This window comes from Ostrea edulis, chromosome 5, assembly GCF_947568905.1.
Source record: "Ostrea edulis chromosome 5, xbOstEdul1.1, whole genome shotgun sequence".
Classification (NCBI taxonomy): Eukaryota; Metazoa; Mollusca; class Bivalvia; order Ostreida; family Ostreidae; genus Ostrea; species Ostrea edulis.
In genome coordinates, this window is record NC_079168.1 from 20495574 (window position 1) to 20520801 (window position 25228).

Genomic DNA, 25228 nt, shown 5'->3' on the forward strand with positions numbered 1-25228 from the left:
GATTGACTAGACTATTGGTCGAATGTTGTCTGATGTGTTTCATACCCATTGTTAGTCCGTTCTGACATACCGATGTTGACTGGATTACTCAATTAAACTGATCAAGATAGAAGGTTCACAGCGGTTACGACAGCTCAACAGGCGATGCTTCCTCTTATTCACCTGATTCCCCCTCTGGTGTGTCCAGTGGTCCGAGTTTGTCCTACTCGTATTCTTTATAGGAATTATGACAATGATCAATGTTCGTTATCTTCACCTTTTTAGACAATCAAAACCTACCCATACATGTAATATAGTATGGATCATTAAAATATCGACGCTTTATGTGACCCACACATCAAGATACATTTTGAGTATCATATGCAAACATTTTAATATGTATATGTATTCAAGTATCGTGTCATTCTTTTTCCTTTATTTGACTTAACCTGAAGCAATGATCCATTTGTCTGCATAGAAGCTAAAGAAGTATGTAGACCAATGGTTATGTAATGGTTATTCAAATACTTAAATAGTTTAAGATTGTACGTGTATATGTAAGACTCTAAAGTGTGATGGTCGCTCCAAAGTGCGATGGTCATGCCAAAGTACGATGGTCTGCGCCAAAGTGTGATGGTTTGTTAACGTTACGGACGTCAAAGTGCGGTGGTCACGCCAAAGTCCGATAATGCGGGGTTCCGTAACGTTTGTGACGTCACGTCATTGTGACATCATTTTTAACGTCTTTCAAAAATAAAACCGAAGAAATGCAACTCAGTTTGCACCACCGAAGGTTTTTTCTGCTGCAGTGCTGACACCAACTTCTTCGGGATATATTGGAGGAAGGCACGGGTGATTAAGATTGACATGGTACCGTATAAGTTTTACACATGGACGAAAGCAACGGCAAGGTTTACATTGTTGAGGATTGTGAGAACGGCAAAGTACATTTCTTATCGAACTATTTCTCCGCCCAAACATTCTTTAATTCATGATCATTTATTACTTGTGATGTACACGTTATAAATTCCTGGGGGTATGCTATTATGCAAAACATTTTAAACAATTTCGCGTTGGAAAATGTTGTGTTTAATAACATGACAACTAAATGGTAATGAAATACGTTCTTCTCATTATTTTTTGTGCATGGATTTTGCACTGATATTTTGGTGAAACAATACACGGTTGGTACAGTATGTACCAAAACACTGTCGTTTACAAACCAACAGACTTCGGCGTGTCACTCCATCGCACTTTGTTGTATAGTATGTACCATCGGATTTTGTCGTGTCAACACCATCGCATTATTGCGCATTCGTTTCACACCATCACACTTTAGCGTGTCAGACCATCACACTTTGGTACATGAGTGTGGATCATTGCACTTTGGCGTGTCACACCACCGGTCGAAGTTTGTCGCAGACCATCGCACTTTGGTTTGACCATCGCACGTTGGAGTCCCATTGCACTTTGGAGTCCTACATATATGACAAATGTAAAGAACAAATTTTAATGTACTGTATATAGAAAATAAGCTTAAGATATTCTGCATTGTAAATGTAAGAACAATTTAAGACATCTTAATAATTAAGCAATACATTTTACAGTACAATGGCTTTATTATAAACACATTTCATTGTAAATATAAACAAGATGTTTTGAAATACATTATATTTCAATTGTAAGGAAGGGTTGTAAGATACAATGTATTTCAAGTGTAAATTTTGTTTTTATAATATATTGTATTGCAAATCTAAAGAAGGGGATATAAAATATATTATTATAATTCAAAAGTAAAGATAGAACATTTTCCCTTTAGTGTCAAAGAAGATGGAGGTAACAACCGTTGTGAATGACGTCACAAACGCCACTACCTCGACAGATGCTAACACTACTGCAAGTTTCAACCACACCACTCAGTCGTTTTCTTCCACAACTCTGAGAGCAGTGAAATCACCTTTAGCCAGCAGTACAGAAAGTAAGAATGGCTATATAACCAATCGTTATTCAAATGTTAAAGATTACACGTTTAAGATGGAGCATGTATATGATAAATGTAAAGAGAACATTTTATTGGTGAGAACAGCATTTTAATGAACTGTTTATAGGGGGGGAAAATCAAAAATAAGCTTAAGATAGTCTACACTTTTAATATAAGAAGAAAATTCCGTTCATGGATGACATGATTGACTCTCGGTTTCAATTACAGAAAAGCCCAAACTTATTTTCGCTATTGTTGGTGTGTGCATTGGACTTCTGATACTGACTCTCGCTGCAGGGACTATTGGTTACGCCATCAAGAAGCGAAAACGTTCAGCGTCATCTGGAGAGGTGGCATCACCTGGTTTTGAAAATGCTATGTATCGTAAAGACTCCGGGATTTTATCCATCACCGATTCTTAAAAAAACAATTCCAAATCTTGAACAATTTTTATAAAATTGTAAATTATGGGTTTTTTTTTTTTTCGTTCTTCTAGATACCCTTATATTTACGTACGAAATATATCGTATAATTATTATTTCAAAATAATGTCGCTTTAATGAAACTAAGTACTTATATGTCTCAGTCATTGATGGTCTTGGGGCATGTTTTTGTCCTCATTCTCTGTCCATAATGTTAACCTTAGTCGTAACTCTAAAACTATTGAATATCAATATCACTGAATATGTAATCAATATGATAACAATAAAGTGATGTTGATATATTCCCACATTTATGTAGCAACATTCCATTATCACCTGCATATGGTGTTTATATATCTCAACTGATTCGATATGCAAGATCTTGTTCTGGGTATAGTCAGTTTTTAAATCGAGGTAAGCTCCTGACAAACAAGTTGATGGTACAGGGATTTCAACAGTCTCGATTGAAGTCAGCATTTCGCAAATTCTATGGTCGTTATAACGATCTAGTTCGTCATTACAACCTCCCATTGGGTCAAATGCTGTCTGGCGTGTTTCATACCGACTGTTAAGCCGTTCTTGGCACACTGATTTTGACTGCGGATGGCTCCGTTTACCTGGTCGGGATATGGGGCTCACGGCGGGTGTGACCGGTCAACAGGGGGTGCTCACTCCTCCTAGGCACCTGATCCCACCTTTGGTGTGTCCAGGGGTCCGTGTTTGCCCAACTATCTATTTTGTATTGCTTGTAGGAGTTATGAGATTGATCACTGTTCGTTATCTTCACCTTACATTGAAACGATGTAGCTGACAACGACGTAAGTAATGAAATATGGATAAATTATGATATCGAAAAGAGACCGTTAAAACATTCTCAATATCAATATGAATATTGCAGTATGAAACATTCAACCCTTCAACACTTTACACCACCATTCCTAACGATGAATTGAAGACTAGGCTTTTTGGGATCACAGACAACTACTTTTTCAACTATACTTCTTCAATAGAAACTCAGAAATATTTATATCTTCTGATTAGTCAACTAAACAAAGCACCTTCAATAACTCTCTTAAACATCATTTTGATTCTACGCTTACGTATTCTGAAGTTCATATGAGAAAGATGCTAAGAGTTCTTCAATGACACCGTCTAAATAGTCTTTGGAGATCAGGTCTACCAACGTCTTTTGGAATTCTCATGGGAACAATTTACCTGATCTGTTGTATTTGTGTTATTTTGAGGCAGAATTTCTTTAAAGGAATCTACAACAGAAAAAATATCTCGCTGTTGCCTTCAACTTTAGGTTCATCGGCGACGTTTCATCCATTGAAAATATTTCCTTTCATGCATATGTCCATTCGATATATTCCGGTAAACTTGAAATAAAAGATACTACCCGGTTTTCAATATGCGCTTCATATTTGGATACTTGACTGAACATGGATGTTGGCGGCGGACTACCGACTCAACTTTGTAACAAACGGGTTGGCTACAGTTTCTCCATTGTCGGCTTCCCGTGTTTGTGTGGTAGTATTCCATTATAACATTATGTTTTTATGTCTCTCAACTTGGTCAATTCTTAATTTTTAAGATTAAAAGATTTATCGCTGATAGCTATCTTCACTTATTCATGCATCAATAATTCCATGGGTCTCAACAGTCAACTGAACTACCGTGCTTATTAAAAGATGAAATTCTTAAATTGCGAATACTACATTGTATTTCATGGCTCAATAATAAGCCTGGATCTGCTAGTGGACAACTATATACACTACATGATTGTATTCAAAGTGCTTTAATGTTACTTTAACAAACTGTAATTATTTCATTGATATTAGAAAGATTCCAATAAACAGTCTTAAAACCAACTTTAGTCTATGAAAAGAGAAACACCGTGGAGCGTCACTCTTGGCTAGCGAAAATGGTTTGGACCTTGAAAACGTAAAATTCATTTAAAATCTGCAATATTTGAATATATTCTGCAATTTTTGCGTACGAAACCATGGTGATATTTACATCCAGTTTCGCGTCGTTCCTGGTACTTTCAGAAAGGGTTTGTCTTGTTTGTTTCATTGTTGTTTTAAATTTACATACCATTCCAGAATGTTTCACTTGTGTGGAAACCTCTCTAACTTCAGGTAAGTGTATCAAATTTTGACCTATGCAAAGTGTTAAAGGTCGTAGCAATGGTGGCATGCATTTTATATCTTGCCAATGACATGCGAACCCCGTTTTTAAGCTAATACTCAAAAGACCCGTAACTTTCAATTCTAATGTCGGATGCTTGGTGAAGGACGTCGCTTATTTATGTGATGCTTGGTGAAAGAAGTCGCTTATTTATGTGATACTTGGCGAAGGAAGTCACTTATTCATGTGAAACGTCTTCGGTTAAATTTGACGCGGCCCCCGGATTGAGAATCGAACCCGGGTATCTCATATGTGATGCGAGTCCCTAACCACTAGCCAATTGTGGCCGGCACTTCCAGCAAGAAAGCACTCCGTAATCAGTACTGCTAGTGTTTCTTTGCATTTAAAAGACATTGTGGGCATTGGAGAACATGATTTGATTTTGCTATCTATGACATACCAATATCTGAAAGATGCATAAAATTTACATATGTATAGATATTTTATTTCCAAATCAAATCATTATAACGACCACAGACTATGAGAAATGCTAAAAATTCCTGTAACATTAATTTATTTGTCGGTAGCCGACTTCGGTTTAAAGGTTGATCATTTGCAGATCATGTACTCGCGTATCGAATAAGATCACTGTTCGTTATCTTCACCTTTCATTAGAGATACAGTGTAAACACCATCCAATAATGAAATATTGCTACATAAATATGGGAAGTTGATGATGGAGAAGCTGAAATCAGTCCCCGTGTCATAAAGTTGAATTGTTAATTCGCCAATAAAGTCTATATTCAATCAAACATCTAAATATGAAACATATGTAGAAAACTATAGTGTTGTTTATTTCGATTTCACATGAATTGATATGAATATTGTTGATAGATATAACGTCATGCACCGCAAGTAGGTAGAAACTTTTGAATAAATTCTACAAAGAATACAAAACATGTCAGCTAAAAAAGAGCAGAATTTGTGCCCATCGGAATACCAATGAACTGTTCCCATCTTTTTAAAATCTACTTAGAAGTGCTTGTTCGTGGTATCAGAATTTTGTTTAACGATGTAATTTTTCATGGCTGATCACAAGATGTGAATATTTCCAAGTTTTATTTCTATGGAAGAAGTAGCTGTCTATGATGTCAAAAAGCTTTGTCTTTATTTCGTCACAAGGAATAGTGGGGTAAAGTGTTGAAATGTCGTACGTTCTGATGTGTTTCACTTTGGAAAAGTTTTGTAATTTCAAGTTAACTAAACGTTCCTTGGAAATCTTTCAAATCCATAATTGATTTACACTATTCCTCGCATATGTTGCGGCACAAAATGTCTATAGTTTCTCCTTCACAGCAGTTGATATTTTCATGAGTAAAAATTAGGGCTTTGCTGAACATTTACTGGACTGTAGAATGCATCTCTGCTTGTAAGGCTTTTTGTAAAGTTTTTTAATCCAGTTACGATAGCTATAATTTTCCCATCGACTGAGATATTAAATGTATTTAAAACTGAAATGTGATGTTGAAGAATTTCGTTTTTAAAAGAGAAAACTTTGAGTAGAAGTTGGACTACCAAATGTAGAATTAAAGTTCTAGAATAACGTTGTAATAGTGAACTTCGCAAACAAAGGCAATGTTGTTAAATAAGCTTTGACAATTGGAACCAGTATATATTCCTAATGTAACCTACATGTATCTGTTTCCCCGTCACTTCTCACTAAATATAGAAGGATAGATGGTATTTTGTTTAAAGGGTCTAATACGGGATTCTTATATTCCTCTCTATCCATTCTGACAATGTGTCAATGTCTTCTTCATATTTAGCCCATCGTCTGGAATAATCTTCGACAACATTCATAATGGATATGAAGTTAAGTCGCTAAGTGAAAGATCGGAGCTCCCTAAATTTCAGAGCTTTAAAATAATTGATATGAGGTCGTCATTTTCAACTACATTGTATATTGCATTACCAGTAATGGAATTTCATTTTACCTATAGTTGAAAGTAGAACATCTAATTCTGTAGGATGATTCTGCATAAAATGGCCCATATCTAGATACCAGTTTAAAAAACTTGGATGCAATAGTAGAAATATACTTATATGAAAAGCAGTGTGCAGATTTAAACTTGAAATATCATGAAATATAAGATTGATTTTTTTATGTTGTTTAGATCGATATTGTTTATGGTGTGCAGTAGTTAGTAAATTTCAGTAAAATAAACCGATGGCATGGTTTGAAAGAATTTTCATCCGAAATTCGCAGTGGTGTAAAGAGCCTGCAATATGCAACATCCATGATCACAGAATTCAGTCTGTATTCTGCTGATAGATCCAAGTATGGGGTTGCTTTGGCTTCTTCAAATGATATATTTTAAAACTGTTAAAGAATCAAAGGAACAAATTAAAGTTTTTGTGCGAATATGCAACAGGGGATGCTTACTCCTCCTAGGCACCTGATCCCACCTCTGGTGTGTCCAGGGGTCCGTGTTTGCCCAACTATCTATTTTGTATTGCTTGTAGGAGTTATGAGATTGATCACTGTTCGTTATCTTCACCTTGCTGTTGACCTAATTGTGTGTGGACGTAAGGTAAAATTAAATCAGGAAGTCTGGTTATATTATTGTGAGAATTCCCCGGGAGACGCCTCACTATATAGCCTGTCTCCCGGGAGAAGTCTCACTATATAGCCTGTCTCCCGGGAGAAGTCTCACTATATAGCCTGTCTCCCGGGAGAAGTCTCACTATATAGCCTGTCTGCCGGGAGAAGTCTCACTATATAGCCTGTCTCCCGCGAGAAATCTCACTATATAGCTGTCTTCCGAGAGAAATCTCACTATATAGCTGTCTTCCGAGAGAAGTCTCACTATGGATGAAGTCTCACTTTCACACGTGTTCTTCATAACTAAACATGAAGTATTTAATCACAAAACACAGTAATGTGTTGAAGTAAAACAAAAAGCCTGAATCTCTGGTCCAAGGGTAGGGAATTTATAATGTTTCATCACAATAGATTTAAACAACAGACCCGTGGGCCCCATCTTTCACCTGAGTTACCTGAGTTACCTTGAGTCACCTGAGTCACCTGAGTTACCCTGAGTTACCTGAGTCACCTGAGTTACCTGAGTTACCCTGAGCTGCCGTTGTTCACATGTTGTAATGTTAAAGGTTTGGCTTGGTTTTTTTTGCAATCTTTGTTCCCATGAAAAATTTTGACCGGATACTATGACCCCAACCTAACCAAAGGGCCATGATATACGTTTGTAACTAAAATGAATTCACACAATATGGAGACACCTCAACACCAATTTTACTAATATGACCTTGCTGTTCTGGGAGATTGATTGTATCTTGTTTAACGTCCCTCTCGAGAACTCTTCACTCATATGGAGACGTCACCAATACCAGTGAAGGGCTTTTGATTTAGGCATATGCTCGGCGCTTACTGCCATTAAGCAGTGAGGGTTATTGAGCGTGCCACACCTACTGTGACATGGGACATCCATTTTTAAGGCCATCTCCGAGGACCCGTGACATTCACACCTGATGCCGAGCATTTGGTGATGGAACTGTCACCACTTGTTTTAACGACTGAGGTCTGTTGCGGCCAGGATTCGAATCCCGACCTTCCGCATGCGGGGCGAACGCTCTACCTCTAGACTAGGAGAGGGGTCATAGATCATGGTATGGAATGAAAGGTCTTGCCACAAGAAATCTATATGCAAATTATCAAAGCCTCACATTAAATGATTATGGGGATATTGAATAGGTTAAGTTTTCTTTACAGTTGGTCAAACTCCAAGGCCAAGAAGTTACACCCTTTGGTACCAAAGCAAATATCTTATCACAAGGAATGTGCCTATGAAATATGAGAGTCATATCACTTACAACTCAAATGTTATGAGCAAGGGTAAAGTTTCCGACATGGAGACAGACAGGACAAAACTATGTCCCTGACTATAGTCACAGGGACATAAAATTTACGTTTTGGGTATGATTTAGTGTGGCCCTGCTACTGTTGAAAAGACTTTGTTTTATTAATTTCTTGTATACACCCATATACAGCAGTGGTCTCCAATTGTGGCTCCATCTTATCCCCCGAGCCCCTGAATTGAACAAACCTGAATTTGAACTACCTGAAGATACTTACATGTCACAATGACTAACCATGGCTCTACCGTTGTTGAGATGAAGATTTTTTAAAGACGTTTCTCGATTAATTCCCATGTAAAACATTGATCTCCTATTGTGGGCACACCCTACCCACGAAGATTTTTAAATGATCGCACACTACTTTTGCCTTTTCTTGAGGATCTCTCCATTGAAGGGAACATGACCCGACCTTCATTTGAACAAACTTGAATCCCTTTACTCAAGGATGATTTATACCAAGTTTAATTAAAATTGGCCTAGTGGCCTAGACAACAACAAACTCCGTACAAATTTTCATCAGAAAAGCATGCAACTATAGCAGTTCTGTAAGAGTTGGCTCAATTGAGCTAAAAACAAAACAAAAACATATAACAGTATTTCTTCAAACTACACAATGAAGATATGAAGGAGGTGTTAAAATATCAAAATGCACTTTCACTATACCCATTTGAACCCCAACCTAGAGCCTGGCCAAGGTGTCATGAATTTTACAATTTTGGTAGAGGGATCCTGTTCTCCATAGCCATACATAAAGTTTTTTCTTCAAAGCTGTGCAGTGGTAAACCATGGCATATGAAGCCCCATCCTATCACCTGAACTAAGGGCATGGAGTTCACATTTCTGAGCTGTGCAGTGGTAAACCATGACCCATGAAGCCCCATCCTATCACCTGAACTAAGGGCATGGCTTCATCATTCATCTTGACTCTATGCAGTTTCTCTGTTGGATGTCCCTGAATAAAGTTGTTTTTTTTTAAAGATTCCATATATTTTCAAAAATATTAACCCCTGCCCTAGTACCCACGTATTTCATAATTTTGATACATGTAGGAGATTCCCTCGTCATCATAACGATACCATCTTCGCTACCCAAGGGTGACGCTCCACGGAGTTTCTCTTTTCACCCTTGGCGGATCAAGCCGACTTTTTTAAATGTACGATAACGCAATTCATTGGTTACATCTACAGGTAGCCTCGCCAATCAAAGCGCGTCTAACATTAACCACGTGTAGTAAACGTGATGAAAAGAGAAACACCGTGGAGCGTCACCCTTGGCTAGCGAAGATGCGTAACTACGTAATAAGTTTGGTTGTTTGATGTCCAGGTGTAGAAAAGAATGCAAGATTTCTAAATAACATTTTCAATACATGAGCCCTAAAGCACCACCCTAGCACCTGAAGTCAAGAATTTTACTGTTGATAGAAACATCCCTGTTCATAAAGAAAATACAGTTTTGTCTGCTAAATGTCTCCGAGTATAAAGAGAATTTTTCTAGATTATAAGATTTAAAGTCATATTGTTTTTACCCATGCATGCCTGGGCAATAAATTTCACAATTTTGGTAAATTTTCTCTTCTATCATATCATCCCGTGGGGATCCGGGTTAGAATAGGTCCTCAGTACCCCCCTTGCTTGTTGTAAGAGGCGACTGGGGCGGTCCTTCCGATGAGACCGCAAAAACCGAGGCCCCGTGTCACACCAGGTGTGGCACGATAAAGATCCATCCCTGCCCAATGGCCATAAGCGCCGAGCATAGGCCAAAATTTTGCAGCCCTTCACCGGCAGTGATGACGTCTCTATATAAGTGAAATATTCTTGAGAGGGACGTTAAACAATATTTAATCAATCAATCTTCTCATATCTATATACTCAGTTTTCTTGTTTGATGCCCAGGAGATGAAAGATGAAGATTTTAAAAAGAAATAATGAATCTTTACTATATGAACCATAAAAGCTCACCCTAGCACCTGAATCCCTCCCAGGGGCCTTGAAATCCATAACTTTGGTAGAGGCATCCTTGATTTTCATGACTATCGATATTGACAGTGATTGCATTGGTATGTCCCCCTTTGAAAAAGTGGCGATATATTATTTTGCACCTGTTGGTCTGTATACCAAGTCTTTCTTGCTCATTATATGAATAAAGAATCCTATGCTTGACTGTTACCACACTTGGTGCAGTGGTTACCCCTATATAGTAGATAACTGTATTGATTTTCAGGTCATGAGGTCTATCTGTTGGTCAGTAGAGCAATCTTCTCCACTCAAAATCTAAAGAACCCTTTACTTGACAGTTACCAAACTTCATACAATAGTTGCCCTGAGTAGATGACCCCTATTGATTTTCAGGTCACAAGGTTAAACTGGAGATAGCAAGATACTGTCTGCTCATTATCTTAAAAATGCTTTGCTTAGACATTAAACTTGGTACACTGGTTCTACCCAAGGAATATGGCCTGTATCGATTTTGAGATCACACGGTGAAACTGGACATAATAAGATGATGACCACTCAATATCTCGAGAACCATTTCCTCGACACACATCATACTTGGTACACTGGTTCTCCAAAATGTGGTTGGCCCCATTGGTTTTCAGATCACATGGTCAAAGGTTGTGATTCAAATGATTAGTTAGTTGTAAATTTCTACCCAGTATCTCAAGAGTGTGGTTGCCCCTGACTAGTAGATAACCAATCACTAGATGCAGAAAATTATTCCCATGTAAAACTTTTTCCCCATTTATTCCTATTTTGAAATGTTAACGCATGACAAAATGCTGGAGTTTTAAATCTTTCAATTTGAAAATTCATAAATGATGCAATGTAAAACAGGAAAAATGGAACAAATGAAAATTGGTGACCTGATTGGTTTTGCTGGGCCTTGATTTTCATTCTACATGAGCAGCACATTCCAGTTGTACAAGAAAATAATTAGAAGATTCTGCATGGTATCTCTTTATTGGCATGTTAGGGTGATGCTCAAGCACACAAGGATAAAACAAAGAATAGTTGCTAGTGAAAAGTTCAGCTGAATATCCTGTAGAGGAATGATGTCTTGGATTGAACTATACTACTTTAAATGGTTTTTTTCTTTCTTTCCCCAATCTGATGCAAAGTGCAGTATATAACAGTTCACACACTAATGTGTTTCATAGACTGGCAACAATTATCTTGTACAAGTTGTGTTTGTAATAGACCTATAGTTTTTCAATTTTCAAAAAATGTTGTAATTTAAAATTTCAATGATATTATCCAATTACCACAAATTCTTTGTAAAATTACAAGACAGAAATAATTAACAGCAAATAAATATACCTTCCAAAATAGATCAACTACAATGTCCAAAAAAACATCCCACTGTGAGTAAAAAATGAAATCAAGGGAAGCTCCCACGAGAATATTTCCATATGCATAAGATAAAATCAGGGCCATTTCTTGAAAGTTTTGATCATCTGTAAATTATGTTCACCAAATCATAATCAAATACAACAAAAACAACTTTTGTAATCATTAATGAACCCCCGAATCAAACAGCTCAACAACTACAAATATAAATGGAGGAAACTCCGTGAGATGGAAGTGAGAACATGAAGCAATGCTCGGTAACGGGTGGTTTCATCCCGATTACTTATTCACACCTAGTGGATTCGCACCAAGTGGTTGCATCCCAATTTCAATGCAGGTAACATAAGGTAGAAGATTGGCTTTAATAGTCGAGTGGTTTCATCCCGATGTACTAATCGAATGGTTTCGCCCCGATTTACCTGCGTGTAGGTGTGCGTGAGAATTGGTGTAGTTTCCGATGTCCGTCATCGGTGAAGTAAAAAATATTCCTGTTTACTTTATCTTTTGCAAAAAATCTAAACTGTGGTCTGTAATTTCATTCAATTTTACCGGCAGTAAATGCCTCTTGAAAGAATGTTTGTTATGAAATGTATATCAATGATATTTTTATGATTGCTAATTTTTCAAAAAATTAAATTCTTTATTTTGTAATTCATATAAATATATCTAAGGTTAATAAAATCACATAATAGATAGACACACTAATTTTATCTACATAATGCTAATTCTGTTTCATATCAGTGGCGTAGCTACACAGTATCACTGTATGCACGTGCTTACAAATATTTTCGTTAAATTTTTATTACATATTACGAAAAATGTCCCCAGACCCCCTGCTTACAAATATTTCAGACCTAGCTACGCCACTGCATATGATAATTTCTTGGTATAATGATAAAAATGGACATAGTTTGGACATCGGTAAATTAATACATATATAGCATTCATAAATTTCAATTCAATTGCTCATCGTTAAAGGAAAGTATGCACTGATCAATCGTTCCAACAATTGTTGCTAACATACTCAGTGGGGGCGAAACCACTCAGGACGAATCCACTTGGGGCGTACAGGTAATCGGGACAAAACCACCCGCATTCCAATGCTCTACGTCACAGATACGGTAAATTCTTATTACATGAACTGCTCTTTGTATCAGAAATGTTGCATCACATTTACGGTCTCACATACTTATTACAATATTAAGTGGTGTCTTCTAGCAACTATCCTTACAACAGCAATGCATATTTTCAACCTATTTATCACAAGTCAAACTATGACGAAGATAATACAATGTATAATTTGACAAAGTACATTTTTCTTACAATTTGTACTGGTGTAAAATTCGAAGGAAGTATTGTCTTGGTAATGTGTTATATCATAAACAGAGAACAAAAGCAACAAATTAAATCTCGCTGAACGAACATCCCGACATGCATTGACAATTCTTATATTATCACAGACTGCAAGTTTCACCGTCTCTGGACAAAACAGAAAATAATGTTACATTCCATACTTTAACAGGGAATTGAATCAATTTACAGACCAAATGGATTTACCCGCATCTCTTTTACACACTAAATTCTTTCACGTACATTACATAATAAATACAAGTAGACACACTTGCATGAAAAATTACTATAAATTACATCAAATTCACTCAGAAGTCCGACATTCATCAATTCATGTTCATTACTTTTCATTTCCTCTGAATTCAAACCTGTCTGACCTCTGATTCAATTAAAACCTTTGATAATTTTTTGCAACTGAAACCTTAAACACTTTCATACTGCCAAGCAATACAGCAGTATTCTTTTATGATATGCATTTCAAAATCCCAATTACGAGTGTAATTTCAAAATCATATTCTTCCTCAAACAGCCCCGATTATCCCATATGTAATAGTGGCCCATTTATCTATTTTCACTTATGTAAGTTCATTAAAAAAACTTCATTACAACTTTTTATGATGAAAAAAAATATGGTATTTAGGTATTCAGCCAATCAGAATTCAACTGTGTACACATCTTCTAACATTAGTATGTAATATACAGTGGTCATTGCAAAATACAATGTACTAGTACGTAAAATAAATTACTGTGAACAGATCTTTCACAATACAGAATTCATTGATCCATAAACATAATTTCATAACTTCATATAAATTTTATACATTCCTTACCACCTATCACTTCATAAAAGTGTGAGTAAAATACAAAAAAAATCACTTCATAAAAGTGTGGGTAAAATACAACAACAAAAAATTAACCTTCACAGCATCTTCAGATCTAATTTTGATTGTTTTGTTTTTGATGAGCAAACTTAGGACCACACATGGTTATTTAAATAACAAAAAGGTGCAACATTTTATGTACTCAAATGGAATGATCTTGTAAAGTTTTGATTTTCTATAAACAAAACACATAACGGAAACACAAAAAAAATCATTTAAATGCACACGTCTAAATTGTTGCTTTTGACAAAATCTCAGAAAATTACTACTTTGATGTTGAGAACATACAAGTCAAATATATATTTATCATTTTAAACCATTTAAACACTGCCTGCAATACTTTAGTGTCCTTTATACTTCAGAGCTTCAGATTATGATACATGCAGTGTTTCTCTTAAATTTGCTAATAAAGAATCTAAAAAGTAACAATAGTCTTTTAAATGTCAGACCTTAAAATGACCAGATTAGATACTGAAAATTGTAATGGGAAAGAATTTCTCATCTCCTTTATCAATATATACACACTAGTAAAACTGATATTGAGGACAAACCATTTTGTTTTTATAGTGATAATCATCAGTGCATAAGAATAAAGGACTCCAGTTTTTGAGGAATATGACCTTTAAATGGAATATTACATTTAACAATTTTGCGAGCTGACAAACACTGTAAGGATAGATAGTTTAGAGGAGAGACTATATCATTTATACTCATCCCCCGTATTAATTGCATAGCTGTTTTCCTATCTCCGTTGCACATGTCCAAATGAGAACCATTTTTCAGCAATGTACGGATCACCTCTGACCTACAAGGTCGATTAGCTGCAGCAATGTGCAGAGGTGAATTCTTATCAATGTCCACAGCATTCACATCTGCACCCACTTCAATGAGTAGCTGAGCAACTTCTGCAGAAGGGAAGGAACAGACAGGGTATCTGCCAACATTGGTGGTATCTTTTGAACAAGCCAGGTGGAGGGGGGTGTAGCCTTTGGTGCCTCGTGGATTCATTTGTACTAGTTTGTACACAACTTGTTTAAGTTCGTGCTCTTCCTCTGGTTTCAAAGATTTCTGAAGGCGACACATTAAACACAGAACATGCATTATTATGATAAGGAGTTTGTTGAAGTGACTTAAATCCCGCTCAGGTAATGAGATTTTCATCAAGTGATCCTGACCTTGGCCTAATTCTTTGATAGCCCGCAATAGAACATCCATGATATCACGAAATGCCACAGGATGAGCAGGTCGGTTTCTCCACTCAGTTGTCATGAAGGAAAACAGTTCAGCGAAAGACAAGAAACTGCTCTGAGTCATTGGACTGAGAGCCTCCAAAACGTTTTGCTGCATGTCTAAGGCATACATCCATAGCATTATGCAGCGATCGAAATTCCCCATATCTGCATACAGGGCCCCTCTGTATCTGATATAGTATGAGGTATCTGGGTGGGCAGGACCAAGAATCCTCTCTCGAACAAGTAATGCTTGCATTCTCATGTTATCAGGATCAGATGCAAGTTCATCTAGTTGATCTAATGATACCACTTCGTTAGCATTTTCATAGGCAGCAACTTGAGAACCGGATGGAGGTTTGGGAACTGGAGAACGGGAACTTGCATATCTCTCTTCCATCGCAGATCTCCAAAAACTAACAGCACCCAGCATGTCTCTCTTTTTATCTACATATGTTGCTCCTAAAAGTTCTAGAGCATCAATTTTTTCTTGCCTATCACAATCCTGCCTGGTAATGAGGTACTCAACTATTTTGGAATAGCCTGCTACACTGGCTGCAAGTAGAGGAGTCATGCCATATGCGTCTTTTTCCATCTTTGCACTGTATTTAAGCAGCATCTTCATAATATCCAAACTTCCTGACTCAGCACAATCATGCAAGGCTGTGTTGCCTACAAAAAGCAATTGTAAAACTTTACATCATCTCACAATATGAAATTGAATGAGATATAACAACCAATGACCCAATCTACTTAAATTATTAAGATGTTAGATCCATTTGAATACATGTAAATGGGCAGCTTAAGCATTTAGTTTTGATTAGATTGCCAATGACCAATAACACAGTTTGTTAAACATATTCTGCATTATAAAAATTATAATTTCTTTTATCTATGTACCATCCCACATGCAGGTGCTACACTGAAGTATTTTTCATTCTTTACAACTGCTGTTAATGTAATTTTGGAAACTTTTCATTATGTAGCTATAAAAGTTTAAGCATTATCCAATCAAAACCAATTAATCGTGCATGTACTTACTGGTCAGTAAAATTTGACCATGATACCAATCCATTATAAAGTATCTCAATAGTCAGGGTGTAACAATACAATGATGTATTGTCATACAAAAGGAGCGCTAGGATACATCGATACATAAAATTAAGTGTCAATTTTATTCAATACTTTCTGCAAGTATCTTAGTAAATACTTATCATATATGTGCCCGTTAAATAATAAAGAACAATATGGCGGAACGATCATAGATGCAAATCTGTAGTTCTCTGGGACAAATATTTTCTCAGAGAGCTACAGATCTGAAGCTAAAATAATCAGAGATTGTTTTCAATCAAAAAGTTCAACATATATTGTTTTTGAAATTAAATAGAAAATGCTAATCTTAATTTTGCTATGATCTTTGTAGAATACTAGATAGAAAGTTATTAAACACTATAAGAATTAGATTTCCTGACAAAGAAAACTATTTTCCTTTCTTAGAATAAAAAAAAATAACTGTATATTAAGCCCGTCCATTTTGTAATAATTCTACATATCATGGTATATCGTAATACTTTTCTGAAATATCATATTTCTTTCTATCATAATATACAATCCTACTCAAAAGGTACCTACAGTATAATTTTCAAACTATTATAAATCCATTGAAAAACAAGAAAGTTAAGGAATATATTATAGATGTTTAGGCATCCATTCAAAATTTAGGGGATGTCTCATACATGAACAATGATACAAGTGATTTTGACCATGCCAATCATTATCAGTTAAGCATCTCAATATGTACAGGTCTGTTAAAAAATTACAACTTTCAGTTCATTTCATACTAAAACAAATTAGTTATAGATATTAAGTGTTATCCAATCAAATTTTGCGAACGTGTATATGCGTGGGTGCTAGTAATTTTGGCCAGGTCCTAATATATAACTACAATGTAAATTTCAAATGAAAAACCATGAAATAAGAGTGACTCCAAAATCGCAAGTTAAAAGCAATATGCACATGCATGTGTCAGTACTATCAATCATCTTATGATTTATTGATTATTGATTAACGTCCCGCATTTACTGTATATGATTTTACCTGAAGCAATTAATCTTTTTTTTATTTTCAAGAGTCTTTTAAATTAGTGTTCTGGCATGGTTTTCACAAATAGTGTAGTCCATTTTCAGATCATGTACTATTTGTCAAAACCCAAACAACTATAATTAATAATTTTGGCATGTATACTCAAAATGTAACATTATCATATAAATAATAGTAACATTTTGACCAATATTTCTTCATTTTTAACAAGTTGGGTACACTTTCCCTATAGCAAGACAGGGTTCGAAATTAACTCATGTCTGTAAGTCCGAGACTAGTAAAAAAACGTGTCGGACTAGTGAACTCTCTAGAGCACTAGTCCGTACGGACTAGTGAAAATCCGGAAATCAATCTTGAATATGGTAAAGATTTTTAGCAAGATTTGTCCGAGTCTCTTAGATGTTTGAACTCATAGTCAATTAATTACCTGCATGGTTAAGTGTTTGCGTGACTATGACATCCTGAGCTTCCAAACACAAGGAGTGTATTCGAGACCACCGTTCTTCGAACGTGCACAAATTGTCAAATTCCTGCCGATTCCGAACTCCGAGTACACATCACGAGAACGTATTCTAGGTGCAAGAATTGCAAGTAGTGCGGTCTGAGAACATGCACGTTTGTGCGCACATGTTCTCGTCATTCGCGACTCTAACACAGTAGTTCATAACACTATAGCTCACGACTTGGTCAACGAGTGAATTTTATTGACTTTATTGATAAAATTTCGAACTCGTGTGGCTCTAAGATCTGAGCACCAAAACAACAGGAATGTCGATCTCGAACGCACTTATGGATGTTTATAAAAGGATTAACTTGGAGGTTAATATTGTGTGCTTCTGAAGATCTTGAATGCGAAATAAAATATGGTGGTCTCTTTCTTCTGTACGTGTCAGAAATTAAATTGATTGCAACTGTGATGTGTTTGGTTTCATTAAATACTGTTGAATAAAATGAAGATCATTTAATATGATGTACTGGACGGATTAGTGAAATGCTTTGCGGACTAGTGAACATCAACAGTGACTAGTCCGTACGGACTAGTGTTTGAAAAAGTTAATTTCGAACCCTGCAAGATATCCTCACTAAAATGTGATTATCCCTCTTTAGCGAGAACTTAAACATTACCATAAACAAGTGTTATGATTGAAAATAATGGCAAGTTTCATGCAATGCTGAATAAGTGTGACACGTTCAACATGACGCGAATTGTCTGTGTACTACATATGAAATTGACAACACGGTCAAGAAATTTCATATCAACATTGCTGCACAAGAGGGAAGGAGGCTGAAATCCAATGCACATCGTGAGTATTTTTGTTTTGATTTATATGTTTGCATAAGTATGAGAGGAGTCAAGTCAACTCGTACCCTGACCGACTCGTACCCAATAAGTCAACTCGTACCCAAAAGGTAAAAGTCAACTCGTACCCAAGAATCTGGTTACGATTTGACTCCTCCTCTTCAATTGATGAAAACTCGTACCTAAGGGATATGTCACTTATATGCGCATAAATATATTGCATTATGGACAGATTCTTGGGTACGAGTTGACTAGAAATCGTATGAGACTGTCTCAGACATTTTAGCACGTTTTCTTTTCACATGAAACACAGAGATGTACTCCACAGGTGTTTTCCTCTGTTATTCGGGATATATTTACTCTTGTTAAAGAGGGATAATCATGTTTTCGCAAGAATATCTCGCTGCAGGGGAAGTGTTCCCAACCTGTATTATCAAGATGTGTAAAAAGCATGACACGATTGGTCTATTAACACATCTGAAGTTCACATAGAAAGCTATTTCTTCATCAATTTCTTTCATAGGTTAGCAATTTATCCCAACTTTGACAATTACCTTTGACACTTTTCCTGTTAACATCAGCACCAAGTTCTAACAGAAATTTCGCTATATCTTTATGTCCCTTATAGCAGGATATCATTAAACATGTATGTCCATGTCTGTTTGCTACTTCAATGTCTGCTTTATGTTCAACTAAGAATTTAACTATTTCAATATGGCCATCAAAGCAGGCTGCCCTAAGAGGTGTTGAGTTGGTAAACGTTGTTTTGTTGACTCCTGATCCTCTGTCGACTAGATATTTCACTATTGGAGTGTGGCCTGCCGCAGCAGCGCACCATAGTGGAGGCGCTCCCTCTATGGTTTCTCCGTCGAAGGTCACGCATCCAACCTGTTCCAGGTCAGCTTTACAAAGGTCCAATAGATACCTGACTACATCTAGATGTCCATTTCGACAAGCCATGATAAGAGGGGTGGCTCCATTTGTTTTGGCGTGCACTAGTTTGACGACTTCGTCTTTAGACTTGTGGTCCAAGAAGATTTTTAATCGGTTTATTTTGCCGTCACGTGCGGCATTGTAGACGACATTTCGATATTCCATCACCTTCTGTTGTGGTCTTTATGGCTGGGTCTTTGAGTTGGTAAAAAGGGTCCGTCACACGTTGGAACGACAGAACAGAGAAGGGTACGGTTCTTCGGGTGTCATTTTGTGGACAAATATGGCGACGACAGGAACCAGAGGTCGCTTTTTGTTGTATCAAAGGGCAATAACTCGTGCTTTCAAACAAGAAGCGGATCTCGTAATTTTGTCGGCTGTCAAAGGAATCCTAAATACGATGGACAATATGATAGGATGCAATACGTATCTGTACAAAGTTTTGATATATTTGATATAAAATATGCAATCGTATCTATGTTGACCATATCTAGATGGCACAAGTCAGAGGCGGATCAAGGAATTGCGGTTAGGTCGGCCGCGCAAAGTTCATGAGGCAGGGGGTCCAGCTCCAGCGGGCGAAGCCCCCGAAAGCTCCTGGGTTTTATAGATTTTATATCGCTTGAGATATGTTTCCTATGAAGTGATTTTTACTATTTTTTGTCATTTTTAATAAAATGAAATTAATAAAATGATGACGCAAATTTTAAGGGATTTGGGGGGGGGGGGGGTATAACTTCCCCCCATTAAAAGTAATTCAATAAATCAAAAGATTTAATTGTCATTTATTTCTCCGAGAGTGGAAGAAATTATTGCTTCTTTTATCGTTTATATTTTTTCTAAACAAGAGATCGCGATTTACCTTAAATTTGAAAATTTTAAATCCGCCACTGCAAGTATGATTTTTACAAGCAAAAAATCTTCATTTTTACAACAAGAACAAGAAAGACTAATTGATACTTTTACGCTTATGTAAATCATACCCGTTGAGTAAACAGTGATATCTTATAGTTTAGCGTGTATGATATTGGTAATGCTACGTTTAAATACCAAATGAAAAGAAAGGCGCCAGATTCATTAGCTAGCAATTATGTATTTCCGAAACGAGTTTATTGAGGTGACTTAAATTTCACATTTAATAAATTTCATTGTTTTACAGCATCTGGTACAAAAGACTTTTGAATATTTCTATATTACATCTTGGAACAATAAACTAACCTTTGTTTCGGGTTTTGTACTTATATATACATTTTTATACTTTTAGGGTACGATATCGCATATCCTGCATGACGTTTTGATTTTGAACATCGTACGTAGTCATTTTGGCAACGTAATGCCTTTAAAGTTTTTCAGCCGGTTTCGAATTATTGTGATTCGTTGGACGCAAAAATAGGAAGACCAGTAACAATTCTAGCTGCAGATATAATATACAGTTGTACTTTTTCAAGTTTTTCAGCGTCTTGTATAGAGCAGCCATCCCAACTGAGCAGAAGCATATGCAAACGTGGTCTAACAAATGAAGTGTACAATTTAGACGGATTTACCCTAAATATATTTAAATTACCAAAACCAAAACAAGTCATTCAATTTGTCAACTGCGTACTGTAATCTCCATTATACAGGCACCTGGCGTTTGGACCCAGACTCCCGTTCATCCTCGGGACCTTTTATTATGTAAAACAAAACTGATGAGAAATGTTGAACCTGTAAATTCATGTCTATTGTATCTAGTTTTGAATCACAATGCCATTTTATGCTTCTGTCAACTTTTTAAGTTTTACACATTTAAAAAAAAAGGGGGGGGTCATAGGGAGTGTGAGTCCAATTAAACGGCAGGTGCCTATGATCTCCATCGATCTATGCACATTGTAAATAGTTAATCAAACCAAAAACGGGATTATAATTACGTACAAGATGGGGTGGGAAGCTAGGATAGGGTGCACGTGTGTTGTATAGCAGCCTTTCCCCCATAGTAGCTTTACCCCCCGGAAAATGGCTATATAGTAGTCTTTCCCCCTAGGGGGAAAATCTGCTATATAGTAGATCTTCCCCCATAGTAGGGTTTTCCCCTCACGTTTTGGGGTTTTGATTTTAGAAAACAGATTATGGAAAGTCAATCAGGCTTTGTACAACAGATATTGATATTGCATAGATCTGAGTATCGCAGTGTATGTTGCCGATAGTTTGAATGTAGATACATGTATTTTCATAGAGATACATTTTAGAGATATAGTTAACGGTATTACTGAGAAAGTATAAAACATGCAAAATTATATATAAATTCATAAAAAGCATTTCGTGGAAAACAAAGAGTAAGCCCACTTACAATGTATCAGAATAAATCTTTATGTTCAATGATGTTCTGCAGTCTTGATATCTTGAATTAACAAGAGGCCACTGGGCCTTGACGGCCACCTGAGTCCATGCATGGACCTGTCTGAAAGGTTCTTATATATGCACAATCCCCCAAGGCCTTTACAATTGAAACATTTGGTAGACTGCATTATGTAACCTCTTTACAAAAGCATTCAATGTTCAATATCTCAATATATCTTGGCAGATTAATTGACGGAATTTTAGACACCACCATCCCCCTCCAGCAAAGTCTTTCCCCAAAAGTATTACTCGGGTAGGCATAATCTTGATCACCTCATCTTTCATCTTTCATCTTTTTATTTATCTAGTTTTCATATAACATCAAAAGAACTAGACATAAGGTTTTAAGCATTATAAACATTAACTCTCTTACACTCTTTAACCATTTTAGCCCCCCCCCCCCCCCCCCCCCCCCCCCCATCCTGAAACCCTGCAACCTGGTTTACAAACTAAACAATTTTGTTAGATCATTACAATTTTGTTAGAGGCTTCCTTGTCCATCATTACTATATGCTCAGTTTGTCTGTTATTTGCCTAGTAGTAGAGCAGATTTTTTATGGAATTGTCACTATATGACTAATTTAATATGGCCACGCCCTAACACAGAAACCCCTGCCCCGGGGGTCATGAAATTTACAATTTTGGTATAGAGACTTTCTGGCTCATCGTTACTATACGTGTATATTCAGTTAGTCTGCTATATGCCCAGGAGTAGAGAAGATTTTTAAAGAATTGCATAAATTTTACAGTTTTTACCCCAACATTAAGGCCCATTGGGATGGTGGATCATGAAATTTACATTTTCTGGTTCCCTTCTCCTACAGATATTACATATCAAATTGGGTAAAGATTGGCAGTGGCGGATTTAAGGACCCCCCCCCCCCCCCTACAATTTTCAAATTTAAGGTAAATCGTGGTATCTTGTTTAGAAAAATGTACTAAACAATAAAAGAAGCAATAATTTCTTCCACTCTCGGAGAAATAAATGACAAAATCTTTTGATTTCTTGAATTACTTTATTGGGAGAACTTAATTTTTTCCAAAAACCTTAAAATGTGCGTCATTTTACTAATTTCACCTTATCAAAAATGATAGAAAATAGTACAAATGACTTAAATAGGATACATATTTCAAGCCCTATAAAATCTGTAAAATCCAGGAGCTTCCGGGGGCGTGGGCCTCAAGGCGGTCCTCAGCCTCATAAAGTGCCCCCCCCCCCCGTAACCGCAATTCCTGGATCCGCCCCTGATTGGTGCAGTAGTTTTTGAGAAGTTGTTAACACTGGATGGACAAGGGACGACGACTGACGCAGACCAATAGCAATAGGTTACCAGAGTGACCCAGGTGATCTAAAAATGTTTATTATAAATGGTATTTATAAGATGTTATACTGAGTTCATTTAAGACTTTAAACTGTATCGGAGAACAGTTACGTAATTTATGTTCCAAAAACGGCTCTTCAAGTATCAAGGTATTAGCATTTTACAAAGAGACAAAATAGGGAGGAAATTAGTGAATCTCTTATATTCAGCTTTAGATGAATATTTATAGGATTTCCAGTTGCATTCTAGAAATAAGTTTGAAACATTCAAGAATAGTCGCTTTTTCATTTTATTTGTAAAAAGAATATTAACAAAATTAAATAAAATCCACAAATCAGAGAGAAACGCACTTGAATGTATGTGCAGGACTGCAGTTTTAACACTTAAATAATTCTATCCTACAATTTTATAAAATTGTAGGATGAAACTTAAAAAGTAACGAGAGGCCCATAAGCAACATTGCTCGCCTGAGCAGCAGGTCATAGCAATACACAAGCTTGAGCAAAACTATCATTATACTAGTACTTTGATTCAGAAAAAAAAAATTCAAAGGTAACAGCACAAAATTCATTATTTGATTATCATATGCCCCTGTAGAGGCCCTATAACCCTTCATTTAAACAGATTTAATCTAAGAATGCTTTGTGCCAAGTTTGATTGAAATTAGCCCAGTGGGTTTGGAGAAGAAGATTTTGAAAAGTCGCATTTTTACTATTTTGCTGTTATTGTGGCCCTTCATTTAAATAACCTTGAATTCCCATTACCTCAGGTAGCTTTGTTCCAAGTTTGGTTGAAATTGGTTCCGTGGCTCTAGAGAAGAAGTCGGAAAATGTGGAAAGGTTACAGACAGACAGACGGCGGACAAGAGGTGATCAGAAAAGCTCAGTTGGGCGAGCTAAAATCGTTTTAGGAATGCATACTAAAAATCAAAACTTTTCCAGATTATTCTTCGTATAGGAATGAAATATGATGTAGTTGTCCATCTGTCAGATTCAAAATAAATTCATCTATGGAGAAATTATGAAAACAAATATGTATAAATCAAAGTACCGACAGTACAGCTGGGACTGAGTTGCACCGCCTGGAATAATTACGATTATATCGATAACATATTCACATCTATTAATCCACCAATGACCCGAGAACAGTTGGGGGAAAGTTTCCTCTCGAAAACATATAATTCAATTGAAAAATCCTACTTCCCTCTAATGAGGTGTAAAGAATCATGTCTAGCGAGAGAGAGAGTTGATTCCTTAGTAGCGGGAATTTGGAATCAGGGGTAGGCAACCAACAGAATTGTACAATTTAAGTTTACTCCATTATCTGTATGAAAAGTTTTTGTGTTAATCAATTGGAGAGGGTCAATTTTGATTCTTCGAACGATAAATACTTATCCGTTTAATTAACAAATTCTGAGTTGCCTAAATAGGTGCTGTTTTAAAAGCACGAAACATTCTGATGTTACATTCTAAATACGTATATGATTGTTTTACATAACATTTGACTGAATGAAACGATGTTTGTTGAATCAATATATATTTTCAAAAATCCCAATCAAGGGAATTCGGAAATTAACTGTCCATTTAGGATACAAAAGAAATGAATAGCCAGAAAAGGATTAATTTCAGAATGGAAAGAATATGTATGATAATGGTCCGCCGTAAACATAACCGGAATGAAAAGAAGAGGGAAAATCTACTATATAGTAGGTTTTCCGTGGGGATCATCTGGCTATAAAGGGGGGGGGGGGGGTCCTACTATATAGCCACATTTCCGTGGGGGGAGATCTACTATATAGACATTTTTCCGGGGAGGGGGGGGGGACTACTATATAGCCATTTTTCGGGGGGAAAGATGGCTAGGGCGAAAGGCTACTATACAACACGTAATGTTGTGTATTTTACTACCTCCACGAAATGATATTACCTATTTGAACAGTAGGGGATAT

General features: G+C 36.4%; 2 protein-coding genes across 4 annotated transcripts in view; one reads left to right on the forward strand and one right to left on the reverse strand.

Annotated features, from left to right (window-relative positions):
- LOC125651497 (macrophage mannose receptor 1-like) overlaps positions 1-3998 on the forward strand; it is a 66857-nt gene extending 62859 nt beyond the window's left edge. For 2 of the 3 annotated variants that reach the window (XM_048880117.2, XM_056166948.1), the window contains exons 41-42: positions 1799-1957; positions 2189-3998. In XM_048880117.2, the coding sequence (XP_048736074.2) occupies positions 1799-1957; positions 2189-2382 (353 nt within the window). In that variant the 3' untranslated portion in view covers positions 2383-3998. The remainder of the gene's footprint in view (positions 1-1798; positions 1958-2188) is intronic. The other variant, XR_008803459.1, reaches the window with a different exon arrangement.
- A 7385-nt stretch (positions 3999-11383) lies between these two features.
- Positions 11384-19928, reverse strand: LOC125651584 (protein fem-1 homolog C-like). Its single transcript, XM_048880240.2, has 2 exons — positions 19204-19928; positions 11384-15921 (listed from the first exon to the last, which is right to left on the reverse strand). The coding sequence occupies exons 1-2, from the start codon at positions 19745-19747 to the stop codon at positions 14597-14599; spliced, it is 1869 nt and encodes a 622-aa protein (XP_048736197.2). The 5' UTR covers positions 19748-19928; the 3' UTR covers positions 11384-14596.
- Between the last annotated feature and the right edge of the window lie 5300 nt (positions 19929-25228).